Source organism: Lithobates pipiens, unplaced genomic scaffold (assembly GCF_037356315.1).
Source record: "Lithobates pipiens isolate NorthernLeopardFrog02 unplaced genomic scaffold, aLitPip1_a1.2 Scaffold_28, whole genome shotgun sequence".
Lineage (NCBI taxonomy): Eukaryota > Metazoa > Chordata > Amphibia > Anura > Ranidae > Lithobates > Lithobates pipiens.
In genome coordinates, this window is record NW_027507789.1 from 65,002,673 (window position 1) to 65,020,434 (window position 17,762).

At 43.3% G+C, this 17,762-nt stretch overlaps 1 protein-coding gene across 1 annotated transcript in view; it reads left to right on the forward strand.

Moving 5' to 3' along the window:
* Positions 1-17,762, forward strand: part of HID1 (HID1 domain containing) — an 81,666-nt gene that overhangs the window by 38,692 nt on the left and 25,212 nt on the right. Inside the window, exons 3-8 of the mRNA XM_077459334.1 lie at positions 121-291; positions 6,874-6,990; positions 8,509-8,615; positions 8,731-8,850; positions 11,947-12,169; positions 12,259-12,315. Coding sequence (XP_077315460.1) covers positions 121-291; positions 6,874-6,990; positions 8,509-8,615; positions 8,731-8,850; positions 11,947-12,169; positions 12,259-12,315 — 795 coding nt within the window. The remainder of the gene's footprint in view (positions 1-120; positions 292-6,873; positions 6,991-8,508; positions 8,616-8,730; positions 8,851-11,946; positions 12,170-12,258; positions 12,316-17,762) is intronic.

Consider the following 17,762-nt stretch of genomic DNA (forward strand, 5'->3'; position numbering starts at 1 on the left):
TCACTGTTTCATGTTTAATTTTAAAGTGATGTATACAGACTACCATCTGTTCAGTAGTTTAATATGTTTTCCACGGCTTCATTGTTTAGAACCTAACACGATGGAAATTGTGCTTTACAGGCAGTGGAAAAGCTGGTGGCTGGCGCAGACAGTGGGAGTCACTCAGACAAAGAAAGACAGATGGTATTGAATTGTGCTCGGCTGCTGACTCGGGTACTCCCATACATCTTTGAGGACCCGGACTGGAGGGGATTTTTCTGGTCCTCTGTGCCTGGAGCAGGGAGGAGCCAGGTGAGCTACATTTAATATATCGATACTGGTGCACTGCATTACATCATTTAGAATAATAAACTCATTATGTTAGTAAAATGTTTGAAACAACGTAACATCCTAGAATGTTACTAATACAAGGGAATACAAAAAAGGTCCAGGAAGGTGACCCCATAATTGGACTTTAGAGGGCACAGTAAACGGGGATATAGAAAATATTTATTGGAATATAGAAACATACCGTATATACTCGAGTATAGGCCGACCCGAATATAAGCCGAGGCCCCCAATTTACCCCCAAAAAAACTGGCAAACTTATTGACTCGTTTATAAGCCGAGGGTGAGACATGCCTGTCCATCCCTGTGTGTGTGTCCGTCCATCCCTGTGTGTCCGTCCATCCCTGTGTGTCCGTCCATCCCTGTGTGTCCGTCCATCCCTGTGTGTCCGTCCATCCATCCCTGTGTGTGTGTGTGTCCATCCATCCATCCATCCCTGTGTGTGTGTGTCTCCATCCATCCATCCATCCCTGTGTGTGTGTGTCTCCATCCATCCATCCATCCATCCATCCCTGTGTGTGTGTGTCTCCATCCATCCATCCATCCATCCCTGTGTGTGTCTCCATCCGTGTGTGTGTGTGTGTGTGTGTGTGTGTGTGTGTGTGTGTGTGTGTCCAGCCTACCTTTGTCCCGAGCCTCCGTCCCGTGCCTTGCCTCCTTGCATCCGTCCCGTGTCGTGCCTTGCCTTGCCTTGCCCCCGTCCCGTCCCGTCCCGTGCCGTGCCTTGCCTTGCCTCCGTCCCGTGCCCTCTTCGTCGGCGGCCATTGTAAAATTCAAAAGCTGCGCCGCCGCCTTCGCCTGTGATAGGCGGAACACTGAATTTCCCAGCAGCCTGTGTTCCGCCTATCACAGACGTCGTATCATCCTCGTCCGTAGTACGAGGATGATACGATGTCCGTGATAGGCGGAACACAGGCTGCTGGGAAATTCAGTGTTCCGCCTATCACAGGCGAAGGCGGAGCCGGAGGCGCGGCTTTTGAATAGAATGGCCGCTGTCTGTCTGCTCGACACGCTGATCGAGCGGGCAGACAGCGATGACTCGAGTATAAGCCGAGGGGGGCACTTTCAGCCTCAAAAAAGAGGCTGAAAATCTCGGCTTATACTCGAGTATATACGGTACATAGAAAATGGTAGAAAAAAAAATATAGTATGTAATGTGAGCCCTAGTGCATCCTTAAACTTATTCAGGAGACAGTCAGGATTTGTTGGTTGCAAGAAAAAGGAAAACCAGTCTCCCTATCTTGCAGGAGAATCAGTCTTGTTCAACACATAGTTAAAGAAGACTAATCCAATATAGGAAAAGTGTTGACTCACAGGAAAAAAACTATTCTTAAGGATACGTAGGAACCAGCTGTTGGCTCCCAAACTTCCTCGTATCGTAGCGTCAGAAAAAATGATGCTTTAAACAGTCTGAATAGACACAATCTTCCAGACCAGAATATCCAGTAGATACACATTCAGCTAAACCCAAGCATGCGAGTATCTAATGCTCAGGGCCGTGTTACTGTCCTGAAAAAAGATTGAGAGAATAGAGACATCAAAAATCCCCCCCTCCTACAGTTCCTGCACTACTTTGGCCTGACTTTTATGTAACTTGAGGGCCATTGACTTCCATATTTAAAAAATAAAATAGAATCACATTTATTTTTATTTTTTTTCATGGCTGCAGATGACATGATCGACGCTAGAACTACACTGAGGGGACTTTTATTAAAAAAAAAAAAAAGACATGGTCATGTGGCCTGGTATGGTTCAGGAGGAGGAGAGGGGGGTGCTTGCTCGTCCGTCCATATGCGCCCCCCCCCCCTTTTCCTGACCTGCCAGGCTGCATGGTCAGATAAGGGTGTAGTGTGGATTTCGCTGGGAACCCTACATCGTCTTTTTTTTTATTTTTTGCGTGTGGGTTTTTTTTCTTTTCTTCATTTAATATGAATTGCTGGCATTTTTTTGTTTACATTCAGCTGTCAGTGAGAAAACCCGCTGATAGCTGATGAGTCATCAGTTGTTAAGGACCTGGCGGCCGACTTCCCGGCCTGCTCCTTAACAACCAGCTATTCTTCACACAGAATTCATATTGATCAATCAATTTTCGATCCATTCAAATCGTTCTGAAAATTTTAAATTAGGCTAGGTTCACACTATTGCGATGCGGGAACGCCGCGAATCCGCGGCGTTTTCCCGCATCGCTCACCTCCCGCCGGCAGTTCACACTGCCCTATGCGGACGGCTGGGGGTGTCAATGTTATGTTAATGACACCCCCAGATCCGTCGGCATATCGCAGTGCGATCTGCCGACTCGCACAGGAATCGGATCGCATGGTGTGAACCCCCATGCGATCCGATTCCGTTGCGGACCCAAAAAAGGGTCCTGTGCGAGTTTGCTGCGGGACAGCTGCGAGTTCAGCCATACTATCTGTATGGCTGAACTCGCAGTGCTACGGAGATCGGATGTGATTTGCTGTGCGAATCACATCCGGATCTCCCCCCGCAGCAGTGTGAACCCAGCCTTAGTTAGAAAATGAAGAAACCAAATAAAACAAAAAAAAATGTTTTGCACAAGTCTAGTGACTTTGTAGAGCACAAACTAAATGATCACATTGGTCAAAGTCGTAACAAAGTTGCACAAGTGTGAATGGACATTTAGTGGCCATTAAACATTTTACTAGCACAGGAAATGGTGTAATAACATTTTTTCTTTTCCTCGTTAAATGTACATGCACTTTCTTTGCTCAAATTTCTATGGTTTTTAAATAGCTGATGTTGCGCGTTGCACAGAAAAAACAAGTACCTCAATGATGCACATTGAACCAAAGCTTTAAAAAAAACTGTAGCCTGTAGTGTTGTGTGTGTGTGTGTGTGTGTGTGTGTGTGTGTGTGTGTGTTTTTTTTTTATTTTATTTTTTATCCTTAAGGCCTCATGCCCACAGACATTTTAACAGCCGCTTTTTTGAGCGTTTTCTTTTTGCAGCTTAAAAACGCCTCTCCATGTTGGCCTATGACGTCATGCCCACCATGGCGTTTTTGAGCTGGAAATGGCATAGCTGTTTTTAAGCTGCAAACCCCCCCCCCAGGGCCAGTGCGTTCTGAGGCTCCAGCGCTAGAGCTGTAAAAATGTCGGATGCCGGCAAAAGGTGTTAAACGATGTGTTAAGCCTTGTCTGGCATTTCTGTCTCTATTTCAAATCAATGGTTCCCTATGGGAGCCCATTGAGTTGAATAGAGGTCGCACCAGAAGTTGGATCAAGAGGATCTGACTTGCGGTGCGACTTGTTTGCTGAGAATCTTGAGGGGGAAACCCAGCAAAAATTAAGAAATAAAATAAAAAAATGCGCAAGGTTCCCCCCCAAGACGATACCACACCCTTTGGTCTGGTATGGATCCATAGCAGACCTTTATCCGAGCACGCAGCCCGGCAGGTCAGGAAAGGGGGGCGAGCGAGCGCACCCTCTCCTGGACCATAGCAAGCCACATGCCGTCAACATGGGGGGGGGGGGGTGTTGGTGCTTTGGGGCCCTGCACCCCCCCACCCCCAAAGCACCTTGTCCCCATCTTGATGAGAACAAGGACCTCTTCCTGACAGCAAACGGCCAGGGTTGTCGATCTGCGGGAGGGGGGGCCTATCAGAATCTTGGAGCCCCCAGTTGGGGGTTGGGGCGACCACGGCAGGCGCGGTTGTATGGGAGCCATTCTCCCAGTGATCGCAGAAGGGAAAAGAGGAGAGCAGGCTCCCGGATGATCAGAGCGCCGAAAAGCATTGCGGCTTTCATTTCAATTGCTGTATGGTCCCTGCACTCACCGTCACATACAGCCCCTCCTCCTTGTCCAGGGACTTTGATAGACATCACCTGTCCAATCCCAGGACGTGTTGCGTATATATCAAAGTTCCCTGGCCAGGAGGTGAGGCTGTATGTGACTGCAAGTGGCGGGAAAATACTGGAATTTAAATGAGAGCTGTGATATTCCTCAGCGCTCTGATCATCTGGCTGACAACTCCTCTCCTGGTGGACACAGGCTGCATTGGTGGGCATGGATAAAGGTGTTAAATGTTTTATGCAGAATTAAGTTCTAAAAATAAAATATTAAGTGTCCTTTCATGAGATAATTTGAGGGTTTGATTAGGGGTTGGGCAACTGGTGGCGAGTAACCCTCGAGGCCTGGCTAGTAGCTCAGGACTTGAAATTTTGAGCCCTGCTCTAAGGTGAGCGCAACCACATAAGTAATGACACTCCTGTGCCCCCTTATCTTTAACGTTTTTGAAACCCTTCACACAAGGACTTTTTTTTTTTATTATTTTTTTTTTTTTTTTTACTTCATGGACCCCATTGGGGGAAGCTTTTAACCATTTTATTCTATATGGACTTTCACCATTATGCATGTTATATAGACAATATTTAGTTATGCTTTGAGCACTATAGCATTTTATTGATTATGCTGTGAGTTTTGGATTGATTTATGAAATATCTAATGTGTGTATTTATGTAGCATTTAGCACAAATATTATTTTATATTGTTTTAGCGTGGGACTTTTTTTGTTTGTTTTTGATATCTTTGCACATTATGGGATTGTGATCAGTGTCCAGCAGCTATGTGCATCTATATCTTTTATTTTTATTTATTTTTTATTAGCGGATTCCTATTGGCCCGCAAGGCTTCCAGTTTATGGTAAATAAAATGTCTGAGTTCTCATTTATCTAGGTCGTGATATACCTAGTAGTGGTTGGCTTCATTTAAAGTGGAAGTAAACCCTATCGTTTTCAGACAAGGAAGCCTCCATCTTGGCCTCTAATAATTCTTCAACTGCCATAATGCTGCACATGTGATCGGTTATGACACCAGCCATTGGATGGTTTGAAAGTTTGGTTGAGAGCACAACCAATGTGAACGTTAGCATTTCCGACATGCCGGGAATGTAAGTGTTTTTTGAAACTGGGTTTACTCCTGCTTTAACTAGACTTGATCTGTAATGCTGAAGACGTTTCGTAGCTTTCCCAAGCCAATTCTTCAATTCTAAGTGTCAGGGGTGACAACTGACAAAAAGGCTTGGCTATGCTACAACATTATAGAGCAAGTCCAATTAAGACCCTTTGCACACTGGGGTGTTTTTAAGGAGCTTTAGCATTAAAAAAAACACGCTAAAGCGGCTGAAAAATGCCCCAGTGTGAAAGGGGTCTAAATGTGACTACCCACTACTAGATACCGGTAGATCATGACCTAGATAAATGAGATTCATTAGACATTTTGTAGAAGTCCTTTCTTCATAATCACACCATTGGGTGTCAAACTTTGTTGTCGCAAATCAAAGTAGTTCTTCCTTGAACTTGGCAATATGTCACATTGCCATCATGATCCTTAATCTATTACCTATATTAAGGAACCAGCTGTCACCTTTTGGATATGACCCTTAAATTTTAACGATCATAAACAGATGTTGTTACAAGCCCACAGCAAGGCTCAATTTGCACAATCTCTGTGTTCCACTCCTCGCAATGTATCAAAAAAGCTCAAGTGTGTGTGTGTGTGTGTGTGTGTGTGTGTTTAAATGTATATATGCAATTTTCACAGAACCCAACTGCTCAACAGCAGCACGCAGAATATGAGTGTAGAGAACTTGTCCACAGTTAATGAAACTGATACAGATCTTCCATCTTCATAATTCCAGGATTCGGCATTTGTAGTGAGCTTCACAAGCGGGGATTGGACAAGTTCCCAGAAAGGGCATTAAAGGATCTGTCTCAATTTCTGCGGACGAATGACTACTAGAGTATATAAATGAAAAAAATAATTAAAATGCTTGTAATATACAGCCTACTGTTGAAACCTCATAGGCCCACCTTCTAGAGGGCAGCATGTAGCGCTTATTCAGATGGGCATATAAACAAGTGAGGATCATGCAGGCAAAAGCTCAGCAACATGATCCTTTGTTTAAAATTGTCGGCAGACATGTAACCTTTTGTGCTATGTTTACATGCCAACAGCGTTCTTGCACCCTAATTACTGCTGCCACTACCTAGGACTGACCTGTTAATGCCAACAATGTGTAACCAGTGGTGCCTGTACACTATTCATGTTCATTTGTGCAGCGATGGCACATTCACGAAATGACCTGGGTCGATTCTGAACGCTTTAAGGTCTGAAAGTCTGCCCATGCCTCGCCATTGCATAAATGACTAATTCCGGGGCCTACATGTCAACTTCAGCATGGTGTAATTGGCAGCACTGGAGACACACTTGTTGATGTTGAAATGTGCACGACTGTACGCTGTCTCTGTGTAAATTTTAGGATAAACTTATTTTTTTTTTTTTATGTGCCCCTAGATTTGTACACTGCTGTGTACAGGTGCACAATAAAATAGACAACTTCTCATCTGTACAAGCTCCAAAAAAAAAAAAAAATCACTTTATGCGTTCTTGCTGCACTGGTTATTAGATAAATACTAATATTGGGTCCAGCTTATTATATAACAAAATGAAGTGTACAGCCCTTGTGATCTAGCATTGCAACCATCGCCAGCAGCTTACTGGAGCTCTTTTTTTTTATTTTTTCCAGGATGAGGATGATGATGAAGAAGGGTCTCGTCCCCTTGCTGAATCTCTGCTTCTGGCTGTTGCAGACCTTCTCTTCTGTCCAGATTTTACAGTACAGAGCCACAGGAAAAGTGGAACGGTGGGAGTTGTCTAGATCTTCATATACATACATTATTATTATTATTATTATTTTTTTTTCCCAATCTACTGTGAAAACAAATGTACAGTACAAATTTTTATGTTCTTTCTCAATTACTTTGTCGTCTCTCTGAAAATATAGCTCAAGTATGCATGAGTCCAGGCTTTCTGCTGTCACTATATGAGCAAATCAAAAATAATGACCTATTTAAGTGATACGGCTATGGGATAAGGTGGCCAGATTTTCAAAATGAAATTTGGGGATGCTCTACTGACCATGCCCACTTTTATTGGGGAAAGGGATATTAGTGGCATGCAAAGCACACTACACCAATTGTGTGTGTGACATAATTAATAAAGGGGTATCCTTGAAAAATGCCTTGGGGGGGGGGGGGCCCCCCTATAGTCTCCCCCTATGACGAAGCCACTTTCAGCACAAATTCCCCACTTCCTGAATTGTACTCACTGAACTATGCTATGGCGTTGCTGGTCAGTCCCCACTGTCCATCTGCTTGTGAGTTCTCCTCTCCTCTCCAGTGGCAATCGCCCACATGCTTATATTACAGGTCATGACCCAGGCTGCATTTAGAGGTGTCGGCCAGCAGAGGGCTCTCCAGTCACGATCTAGTTCAGTTCATTATAGTCCTGTCACAAAATGCCATTGGTGCCTACTGCTACTGACTTTCTTTTGCCACATGGCGCCCCCCCCCCCCCCCCCCCCACCAATTTAAAAAATTGCGCACTGGAGCACCAATCCTCCTGGATTCCCACCTAAGCAGTTACAGCTCAGATCACCCCAATTCATTGGCTCATTTCCCACCTGTGTGTGATTTTTGGAGCACCGTTTATAAATGTCACTCCATAAAATAACATAGCATTTAGCTCTTTGCTGGTTCCTTACAATATGGGGGTATTGAGGTGGGTAAGGTGTTTTCTGTGCTTTGCCCATGCAGGGCAAATTAACGGTAACATTTTAAAGTTGGCAACTTATACTCCCCTTCTCTTCACTCCCTTGTCAGCCACTGAAATCGAACAGCAACACCCAGTACTTCTGGGTATATGGGAGCATCTAAGTTGGCCTTCTTCCTCCTATACGACATTCTGATACTTGGCGGTTTGCTGCTCATGCACCAGTGGTGTCACATGGAGTGGGGAGAGTCTTCTGCCATGTGTAATCTGCTGGAAGCTTACGCAGGACTGATTCTCATCACTGCCGGCAGCAAGTGAAGCATAGTATAAGTGACAGAATGAGGAAATATGGGGAGTATTCCTGCACTGCCCTTTATAGTTATGTCACTTATCTTGTGGTTCGTATTTCCCAACAATGTGGGGGTTTAAAATTCAAATGATTCTTTTTCAGATTAATTGGGGGGGGGGGGGGGAGAATGTTGGAACAGCAATGTCTGTGAAGCAGATGAAATAAGAATATTGGACCACAATTTGCTTTTCACTTTACCAGATATTCGTATTTCTGAGTTGTGCATTGAGTATTAATGTGGCTTTGTTGCCCGCTCTGTAGGATGCAGCAGAAGATATTCATACCTTAGACAGCTGTGAATACATCTGGGAGGCCGGTGTTGGCTTTGCACACTCTCCAACCCCTAACCATGCACATGACCTCAACAGGTAGGTGAGCATCTCAACAGCCATCAAACTTGACAAGGAAAAGTCTACACAGCTGGATATCTTGGCTGTTCTGAATTCTGCCTCTTTCACATAAATTGATTATGTTTCTTTTTAGGACAGAACTACTTAAACTACTATTGACCTGCTTCTCAGAGGTCATGTATCTACCACCATCATCTGAAAGTAGTAGCACAGCCAACCCATGGGTGCAGTTTTTCTGCTCCACTGAAAACAGGTAAGTGATTAGTCTATAGGTGTATTTCCTTTGCTCCATGCATGCATGCATGCATGCATACTGTACATAACTTTCTTTACTGCATACAGCATTGCTATTTAATAAACCGCTTACAGTGATGCCCTTATTTTATATATATTTTTCTGCAGCCCCCTCCTCTTCCTTTTTTTTTTTTTTTTTTTTCCCTGGGGTCCTCTGGCCAATTACATGAGATCATTCTGCAGCATTGTATCATAAGCCCAGACTTGCAGGGTACACCCCTGTAAGGTGTGCCCTTGATGCCTTGGGCTCACAGGAAATGGGTTGGAGAATGCTGGTTGCCTGGAAAAGAGCTAGCAGCTGTCAGGGTAGTTTTCTTTAGGGGACGGCACTAGAGACAAGGTGTTACCCTGTTACTACTACTGCCATTAGGTTATGACATCACTGCTTTTCTACACCTCATTCAGAGAACACCTTTATATTCATTTGAAAAAAATAGAAGGCGTTCTGAGAATGGCTGAGGACGAGTGCGAGTGACCCACTGTGTGGTCCGTATGTGGCGTGCACAGAATCTGGAAGACCTTGGCTCTCACTGTATGAAGTTTTGGCTACTAAAGGTGTTTACAGCATCCCAAGCTGCCTGCTGGTTATCAGATACGCATACTTGCATCAAGCCAAGCTGGCCCAATATAAGTGGGCACAAAATATAATCCCTGTACAGCTTTAAGGAAGAAGCAATCGGACAGTTTGGATTTTCTCAGACATGATATCGTTCCCCCTGAAGGCTGTTGCCAGAAGTGTCCATTTTGTACATTAAACATGTATGCTTGGCTAGCATGAGTGTGCATGTTTTATTCCTGAGTTTTCTTGAGGGCAATTGTTCAGTCTTGTGTTCAAATTGTCATCAAAGGTCATTGTAGTGTACTTGTACATTTATAAATGTAATATTATAAAATTGTACAAGTAACGCTGTTGAAGTAGCTGTAAACTCTAGCTGCATGACATTTAGCTTGCTAAAAGCTTTGTGTATCATAAGCTGCTGAGAAAGTGTGAAACAATATTAAAAATGGCATTTCAGTACTAGTCATTTTCTCCAGTCCTTTGTACTCCCTTCCTCTATCAGTGGCGGCCCATCCATTAGGTGCTTAGAATGCTCAAAGGGGAGAACGCCACATCCGATTTTGCCATTTCAAAAATATTTAAAGCAGATCTGCAGCAAAAAAAAGATAATTAAAAAGATAAAATAAGCAGTTTTGGATATTGGGGTACCGTTAATAAACCATGTCCTCAATAATTCAGGCTTCCTGTTTTAGAGGTGTGTATGTGTATATAGGCACAGGAATAGCAATGTACAAGGAAAGTGTGTTTTATGCTTATTGTGTGTATGTGTATATATGTGTGTGTGTGTGTGTGTGTGTGTGTGTGTGTGTGTGTGTGTGTATATATAATATATATATTATAGAAGCATTTTAATCTGACATTTCCATTACAACTTTCTCAGTGTTACGGGAAAGTAAACATGTACTATATTTTTAATCATCCCCGTTACTAAGCAACACAGGACGCTGGCACACCTATGTGAGATGGGAACTTATGCCGTTGTATTGCAAAAATGGTTGCACAACCTATACCAGATTTATTTATTTTATCTATGGGATATCAACATATTTCTCATTGCTTTTAATGGGAGCATTGTCCATAGGTACCCCAAAAGATGTATACTAGGGGTACCTGTTGAAATAAGATCACCTAGTAGACCTGTATGATCTTCTATGATTGTGAATGCTCTGTAACCTCTGCAGACTTTGGGAACCATCAGTTATCTGACTTAGATTAGCTCAGGTGCTAGCCCCCTCACTGCAAAGGTTAAATGCCCATTTAGGTTTAGGGGACCGCAAAAAATGTATTTCCCGTTCCTCTGCTCCTGCAGGCTCCTCCAGGTTGTAGGACCAGTCCCTGTAGCCTCTTCTCCCCTATGCTCCAGCAGTCTGATGCCTTCTGATGCCATAAAGACCAATGAAGATCCCATAGCCCATTGGATGGGAGGACACAGGGGGATAGTACACTGTCAGAGCATGGGGCAGCAGAGTAGAGCATCGGCTGCTCTAGAAGTGGAGGACTGGGTAAGTAAAACTGCTTTTCAATCACCTTGGGTATTTAGGAATTTTTGGAGTCCAACCTTGTACCTCTGCTACACAAAGGAAATTGTGTGTGCTGGTGCAGATTTCCCCTATTGGTAGTAGGCAGATCAAACCTGATTAAAATGATTTGGGCTCCACAACTCTCCTCCTATATGGGTCATCCAAAAATGGTATAAATGAATACATCTCAAATTAATCTGGAAAAGATCCATCAGAGGATTAAACTTTCAAAACTACAATTACGAAGGATGTAGAGGGGATGGCTGTTCCCAATTCTAAACATTAGGTTAACTGCAAAATCCAACCTGCAATACAAGTGTCTTAATTCATAAACCCCTATTTAGAATAATGTGCATTTTAGCGAATTGCATTCCTACATCAAATATCTTCTTCCAATACTTTGAAATCCTTTAGTTCACAACAAGCAAGCAGACCTTTATTATTTATTTTCAATGCTTGCAGCTACGACGTGCACTGGCCACACAAAACTACTCCTATACCCTTAATCTGGATAAAGTTACAGTGTGATTCAACATCAGAAAAGCATCACAATCTAGCGGCCTTATAACTCATATACAGTATGCTTCCTTAATGTCCATTCATGGCACCAAAACAGTTACCTTGTAAAGATGTAGATCTTGTCATGGAAGAACATGGAGCTTAGCACTGACCCTTCTAACTAATGTATCCCATCTCCTTCACAAAAGTAACTCGGACCTTCATTTGTGCATAGGGTATATCACCACTGTAAAGGTGGGGGTATCCGGATACTTCTAACTGTCCTAGTTGTGATACTAGCCCAGGTGACTTGATCCACGTGCTATGGAGATGCTCCAAGTTAACTAGATACTGAAGAGGTTTGGGCTTGACCTTTTAAACATGCATGTGTCTTTCAGTAATTTTTATCATAATTCTTGTGTTCAGTAATTAGTACTGGAGTGTTCATGTTGCTGTGTTACCATTTTATTATATACAGGCATGCTCTGCCGCTCTTCACGTCTCTGTTGAATATTGTGTGTGCTTATGATCCTGTTGGATATGGGATTCCTTACAATCATCTCCTGTTCTGGGACTCGCGTGAGCCACTGGTTGAGATCTCTGCCCAGCTTCTTATTGTAACACTGGACTCTGATTCATCTACCTCCTCTGGGCCAAGCACGGATGGAACCACCACAAGCACCGCAATGGACGAGGGTGAGGTAGGTCACATTACGCTAAAGTTTTTATTAATCTGAGCAGTGCTGCTCTAACAAAAGATTCTAACTCTTCTTCATTTCCATGTTTTAAGAGCTCCGTACCGGACAATCTTTTTGTGAATTATCTGTCTCGGATCCATAGAGAGGAGGTAAGGAAATGTAGAATTATGCTGTTAGCAGATTTCTGACTCTGAGCATGCATACTGTGCATCTAGCTAAAGCTGGCCATACACAAGAAGAATTAAATCGTAAAAAAATGCCGGTAATATTCGTTCAATTTTCGAATTGTTAGTGGGGTCAAATTGACATTGAATTCCAACCACAGTGACAAGATTTGAAGAAACAGGATGGCCTTTGTTCATAAAAAAAAAACTTCTAACTGTGAATGTGCTTTTCGTAATTTTTTTTTTTGTTATTTTTGAAAATTTTAAAATCCAATATTAAAGGCAAACAAAATTTGACGTACTTGCAAAATACATTTGTCAAGTCATTAAATGTACCGATGAGCATTTTTCATACAAATGTTCGTATGAAAAAATCCAGATGTTCACACTGCTGTTAGTGCTCAATAAAGATTTAAGAAGAAGCAATCGAGTTGCCGGATTTTTTTGCTATGAAAAAATCCACTAGTGTATGGCAGGCTTAACCACTTGACCACTGGGCACTTAAACCCCCCTCCTGCCCAGACCAATTTTCAGCTTTCGGTGCTCACACTTTGACAATTACTCATGCAGTCATGCAACACGGTACCCAAATGAATTTTTTGTCCTTCTTTTTTTTTCACACAAATAGAGCTTTCTTTTGGTGGTATTTGATCACCTCCTGGCTTTTTTATTTTTTGCGCTATAAATTAAAAAAGACCAAAAATTTAGAAAAAAAAAAAAGCATTTTTCTTTGTTCCTGTGATAAAATTTTGCAAATTATTAATTTTTATTCATAAATTTTGACCACAATTTATACTGCTACATATCTTTTGGTAAAAATAACCCAAATTAGTGGATATTTGGTCTTTGTGAAAGTTAGAGTCTACAAGCTGTGGTGAAAATTATACAAAATTGATCACACCTGATGTACTGGTGGCCTATATAATTTCTTGCGACCCGAACAAGCCAGGAAAGTACAAATGAGGCCGCGTACACACGCGGGGACTGTTCGCCCAACTTTGTCCGCTGAACAGTGTTTCGGCGGACAGTCCGCTCGTGTGTGGGCTTTCAGCGGACAGTTTCAGCGAACAGTCCGCTGAACAAGGTTTTTCGGAAATTCCGAAAAACTGTCCGCTGAAACTTTGTTTCAGCTAACAGTCCCCTCGTGTGTAGGCTTGTTCGTCAAACTAAGTTCCGCGCATGCTCAGAAAGGATTTACACGCCGAAAGTTATAATGCAGTGTATAGGACGTCGTATTTTTCGTCCCGTCGTACGTGCCGTTCACGTCATCGCGTACGGTTTCAGCAAACTGTTCGTTCGTCGTGTGTGGCCATGTCCGTCCATGCTAATTTTGAGCGGACTGTTTGCCGAAACTGTTTGACGGACAAAGTTGGGCGAACAGTCCCCGCGTGTGTACGCGGCCTGACCCCTTTTTTGAAAGTAGACATTCCAAGGTCTTTAGTAAGAGGCATGGTGAGGTTTTTTATGTTGTAATTTTTTCCCACAATTCTTTGCAAAATTAAGATTTTTTATTTTTTTTTTTACACAAAATTGTCATTGTAATAGGTTATTTCTCTCACTTGGCATGTGTATACCACAAATAATGCCCCAAAATAAATTCTGCTGCTACTCCTGAGTATTACGATCCCACATGTGTGGGACTTTTCCACAGCCTGGCCACTTAGAGAGGCCCAACGTGCAGGGAGCGCCATCATGTGTTCTAGGAGCATAAATTGCACATCTAACTTGTTGACTACCTATTACACTTTTGAAGGCCCTGGAGCACGATAACAGTGGCACGATGACAGATGGCACTGACAGATGGCACTGACAGATGGCACTTATACATGGCACTGATGATACGTGGCATTGATGACACGTGACACTGATAACAGATGGCACTAATATGTGGCACTGATGACACGTGGCAGTGGGGACAGATATGCACTTTATTTTTGTTTTTTTATTTTTTTCATCTCTCCCTCCTCACACGCTGTCTGTGTGAGGAGGGAGAGCCGGCGATGAGAGAGGACCTCATATGTTTACATATGAGATCATCTCCCATTGGACACGCCGATCGCGCTGTAAACGGCCGCTGTGATTGGCCGTTTACAGCGATCTGTGACTGGCTGTGTCCAAGGGACACGGCCAGCACAGAACTTCCCTGATGCGTGGCGGCGCGCAGAGGGGAAGTAAATAGGAGGACATCCAGGGACGCCATCCCAGCAGATGGCGTCCGTGCTGTAGCCATCTTTTGGCTATAGCGCGGGCGTGAAATGGTTAAGAAGAGAACGGTGTAATGTTCTATTGACAATACCTAAGGCACCATGTTATAGAAGTCCTCAGAACCAATAATGCGTTCATTGTATAATGTGTTTTTCAGATGGGCAAACTAAGTTTTGCAGTCTCCCAAGGGCCTGATGGTGACCCCCAGAGCCCGGGAGAACTGACATTCCTCTTCAGGGTGCAGGTTACTAGGCATAGTTGGTGTTGTGCAAGGTAAAGGAACGGTGGGAGAGAGAGTGAGGGCTTAGGACACCCTTAGCTAAATTCAATAGCAATTAGGCAAACTCCGTAGACAAAAATAGTACTAGGCAGACGGCAATACAGATAAAAGGCCTTTAAGCTGAATGCAGCAATCTGTATCTTGTAGCAACTGCTGTCTCCTATAGCAACTTCTCGCACAGTATCCCACTGTAGATCCTCAAGCTCAGCTCGCCATCTATTAGTTAACTTCTTGGACTCTCAACTACATGTACTAAATATATATATATATATATTTATAAGGGCAGCACAGTGGTGTAGTGGTTAGCACTCTCACCTAGCAGTAAGAAGGGTCGCTGGTTCAAATCCCAACCATGACACTACCTGCCTGGAGTTTGCATGTTCTCCCTGTGCCTGCATGGGTTTCCTCTGGGTACTCCGGTTTCCTCCCACACTCCAAAGACATGCAGGTAGGTTAATTGGCTTCTGTTCAAAATTGACCCTAGTATAAGAATGGGGACCTTGGATTGTGGGCTTCTTGAGGGTAGGGACCGATGTGAGTGTGCAATGTACAGGGATAGGGACAATTGTAGACACTCACTCAGGTTGAACTGGATGGACTGGTGTCTTTATTCAACCTTACCAACTATGAAACTATGAAACATGCTGGATCCCTCGAGCTTCACCCACCGCTAACCGCTGAACTTATCTTCAAGCTTTACTTACAGCTACCCGCCGTACTCCTGCAAGCTTTACTCACAGCTATCCGCTGCATTCCTCGATGAGTGTCCACTGAAGCTTTCCCACTTACTTTACCGTCCCTGGCTAGTGAAGCTTCTGCTCTGGTACTCCTTCAGAACTTCATCCCTTCCAAACTTGCCTCTGGTAATGGGAGTGGTTGTCCCTTTGTAGCAACTGCTTCTCCTTTACTTTCGGCAACAATCAGGCTCCCCGAGGGCTAAGCCTCTAACGCACACTGTTCTGCTTCAGGCTTAACCTTTGCTGCTTCTCCTTTTTGCAGAACCTTGAACTACTGTATAGGCCTTGCGTAGACCTAGCAGCAAGTATGACTCCTGCTTAGGTCTCAGGCTTCAGGCCTAGCAACCAGGAGTTGCTTGACACACCCACCCACCCACCGGGGCTCCAGCCCCGTGCGGGGAAAAACCCCAATCACCTGACTCCTCCCGAATAAATAGCCTATCCCAGCATGCACAGCAGCCAAAAGAAACTCCTGCTGATTGGCTGAGAACTTATTTACTCATCACCTGAAATCACTGTAATCCATCATCCTAATGCCAAAGGCAACAGTGCCACCTATTGACAGAAGAGAGAGACTACCAATTAAACTCTGACTTAGGACAGAAATCAGTGGACCGGACTCTAAATTAACCAGGCTAACTACCACCTAGCACAGTTAGATTTATTAGCAGCCCTGTTTAGGACCAGGGTGCTACATAAGGTTTGCCTTTATTTTTTTAACGCCATTCGGCAAATGATTACTTGGCTCTTGGCTGTCTAAGTCTCAGCCACTGATTAAGAGCAAGCAGATCAGAAAATCAGAGGGGAAGTGTATATCCAGAAGAGCAAATGTGTGTTTTTGTTTGTTTTTTGTGTTAGAATTCTGGAGAGAAGGGGAACCTTACAGGGGTTCTAACCCTTCCCCGAACTGTTAAGATTTTCTGTCCCTCTGACAGCACTTTCATCAGACGGGAATTACATGTATCTAATCTATTAGGCCCCTTTCACACTAAGGCGGTTTTCAGGTGCTACAGCGCTAAAAATAGCGCCTGAAAAAAAACAGCCCCTTTCACTGGAGCAGTGTGCTGGCAGGACAGTGAAAAAAATCCTGCTAGCTGCATCTTTGGAGCAGTGTATTCACTGCTCCTACACATTGAAATGGGACAGCGCGGCTATACCGCCGCTGCAGCGACACTTTGCGGGCGGTTTTAACCCTTTTTCGGCTGATAGCGGGGGTTAAAACCACCCCGCTAGTGGCCGCATACCACTGCTAAAACGGCGTTAAAAATTGCGCCGCTTTACCGCTGACACCTGCACCGCCCAAGTGTGAGAGGGGCCTTCAAGTATTTTGTATTTCTGTGTTGCCATTGAATATTTGCTCTGTCTGAAAACAATAGTCCTGGATGGGGTTCTAAAACGCCAAAAATTAGGGTAAAAAAAAACATAAAACGGGATTTCAGAAACCAGATTAGCATATTTGTTCTGGTTTAATATTAAACCCATTGATTCCGCATGACAGCCATTTTTTTTTTTTTTTTTTTTTTTTTGTGTAGGTTTCCTGTAAGTAACTAATTGGCTCCCACAAGCCAAACAAATGCTAGGAGCTGAAACAGCTGCCTGATGTAATTGCAATAGAGAGAAATTTACACAACAATGTTACCTGCACTACGGATGTAATGCTGCTTGAAATGTGCTTCCCACTTAGTGCACACTGATTAGAATAAAGGAAAACATGAGAAGCTGCGCTAGTTTGAAACAAATAAATAATGGTTTGATAGCTACACCTGCATATTTTTCACTTTTTTATTTATAGTGCATATAAACACAGCATGTAAAGCTACACAATATTTTCAACAATATTTCCAACAATATGACAAGGATTTACGAGAACAATTATAATGTGTTCTTATTCTCCACATGTAAAAAAAAAGTGCTATAACTTCAAAGTGTTTGTGCAGTTATGAATAAGTGCTTCAAGTGCCACAATTTTTGTGTAAAACGCCTAATATACAAGTCATTACTGAAAAAAGTGTGGCACTTCACACCACCATTAAGCTTCAGTGTTGTGATCTCCAGTGCCAAATATATATATATATATATATGTCTGTCTTGTACATCACGGGGGAAAAGAGCAGCCATAGTAATTACTATGTGGGTTATACTCCACCTATAGGTGAATGGACACTGGCACACCCAAAAGACAGGAAGTCTCCCTCTAAATATAACCCCTC